The sequence below is a fragment of the Capsella rubella genome, unplaced genomic scaffold (genome assembly GCF_000375325.1).
Source record: "Capsella rubella cultivar Monte Gargano unplaced genomic scaffold, Caprub1_0 scaffold_10, whole genome shotgun sequence".
Lineage (NCBI taxonomy): Eukaryota > Viridiplantae > Streptophyta > Magnoliopsida > Brassicales > Brassicaceae > Capsella > Capsella rubella.
Genome location: NW_006238914.1, coordinates 298,621 through 299,596, shown reverse-complemented (window position 1 = coordinate 299,596; position 976 = coordinate 298,621). Strand labels below are relative to the sequence as shown.

General features: G+C 40.0%; 1 protein-coding gene across 1 annotated transcript in view; it reads right to left on the bottom strand.

Annotated features, from left to right (window-relative positions):
* The window catches only part of LOC111829524, a 7,436-nt gene extending 6,850 nt beyond the window's left edge, over positions 1-586 (bottom strand). Inside the window, exons 1-2 of the mRNA XM_023778722.1 lie at positions 380-586; positions 129-294 (exon numbers count right to left, since the gene is read on the bottom strand). Coding sequence (XP_023634490.1) covers positions 129-294; positions 380-586 — 373 coding nt within the window. The remainder of the gene's footprint in view (positions 1-128; positions 295-379) is intronic.
* Between the last annotated feature and the right edge of the window lie 390 nt (positions 587-976).

Genomic DNA, 976 nt, shown 5'->3' with positions numbered 1-976 from the left:
ATGAACTCCTTAAAACTCCAAGTACCTAATAAAACTCAACAAATGCAAAAATGCAACCTAAACACACTAAATAAGATGAGAAATGCATAAAACTATCCTAGAAACAAAGCTCAAAAACCATTAAAAACCATAGACATCAGAATCTACCTCAAGCTCATCCAACTTCTCTTGCAATTTCTTCTCATAATTCTGCGCAATTATCTCTGCCTTTTGATCAACATACGTTCCATCTGGCTTTGTATGTGTTTTGATGAAAACCTCACCAAGAGTGACTGTTCTTCCCAATTTGTCTTCCTGAAATGTTAGAAATAAAGAAGGGTTATGAAACTGTTTAAAGGCTAGCAAAGGAAATACAAAATTGACAATAAAAGTGACTAACCATGTCTGATTGTATCTGTTGATACGACTTTGGGCCAGATAAATGGATGTGAGGACCAAGACCATTACGGTCAGACATACGAGCCTTGGAATAGGTATTACTCCTTTGCTGTGCTGCATCAGTATCCCAGTGAGCAACCATCTTTTGCCAGAGAGTGTCGACGATCCAACTTGGTCGTTCACGACTTGTCCTCACATTGCTAACCATATCCTTTATGCGGCGTGGACAGACCTTCTCAAACTCTTTGCCTTGCACAATAGGTCCACTATCTTTCAGTATGTCTCTCTGTGACCTAGGAGCGTCAGTTAGTCTCATGCCTCTCTCTGTGGCTAGAAGGTTAGGTTTTACACAATACAAATCGTACAACCTATCCCTCATCTTGGCAGACAGAATAGTTAGGGTTCCATATGGCTTGTTGGAAGATCTTCCAGTAAAGATTGGTGAACTATAAGTACCAACTGACTTCATTGTTTTGGAGATGGATGATGAGCCTCAAGATCCACTTATCCTAGGAAGACCATTCTTAGCTACAACATGAGCAATCATTGATGTCGGGAAAGGGATGATTGATCTCAATCCGGGTAAGAATTTCAAGAT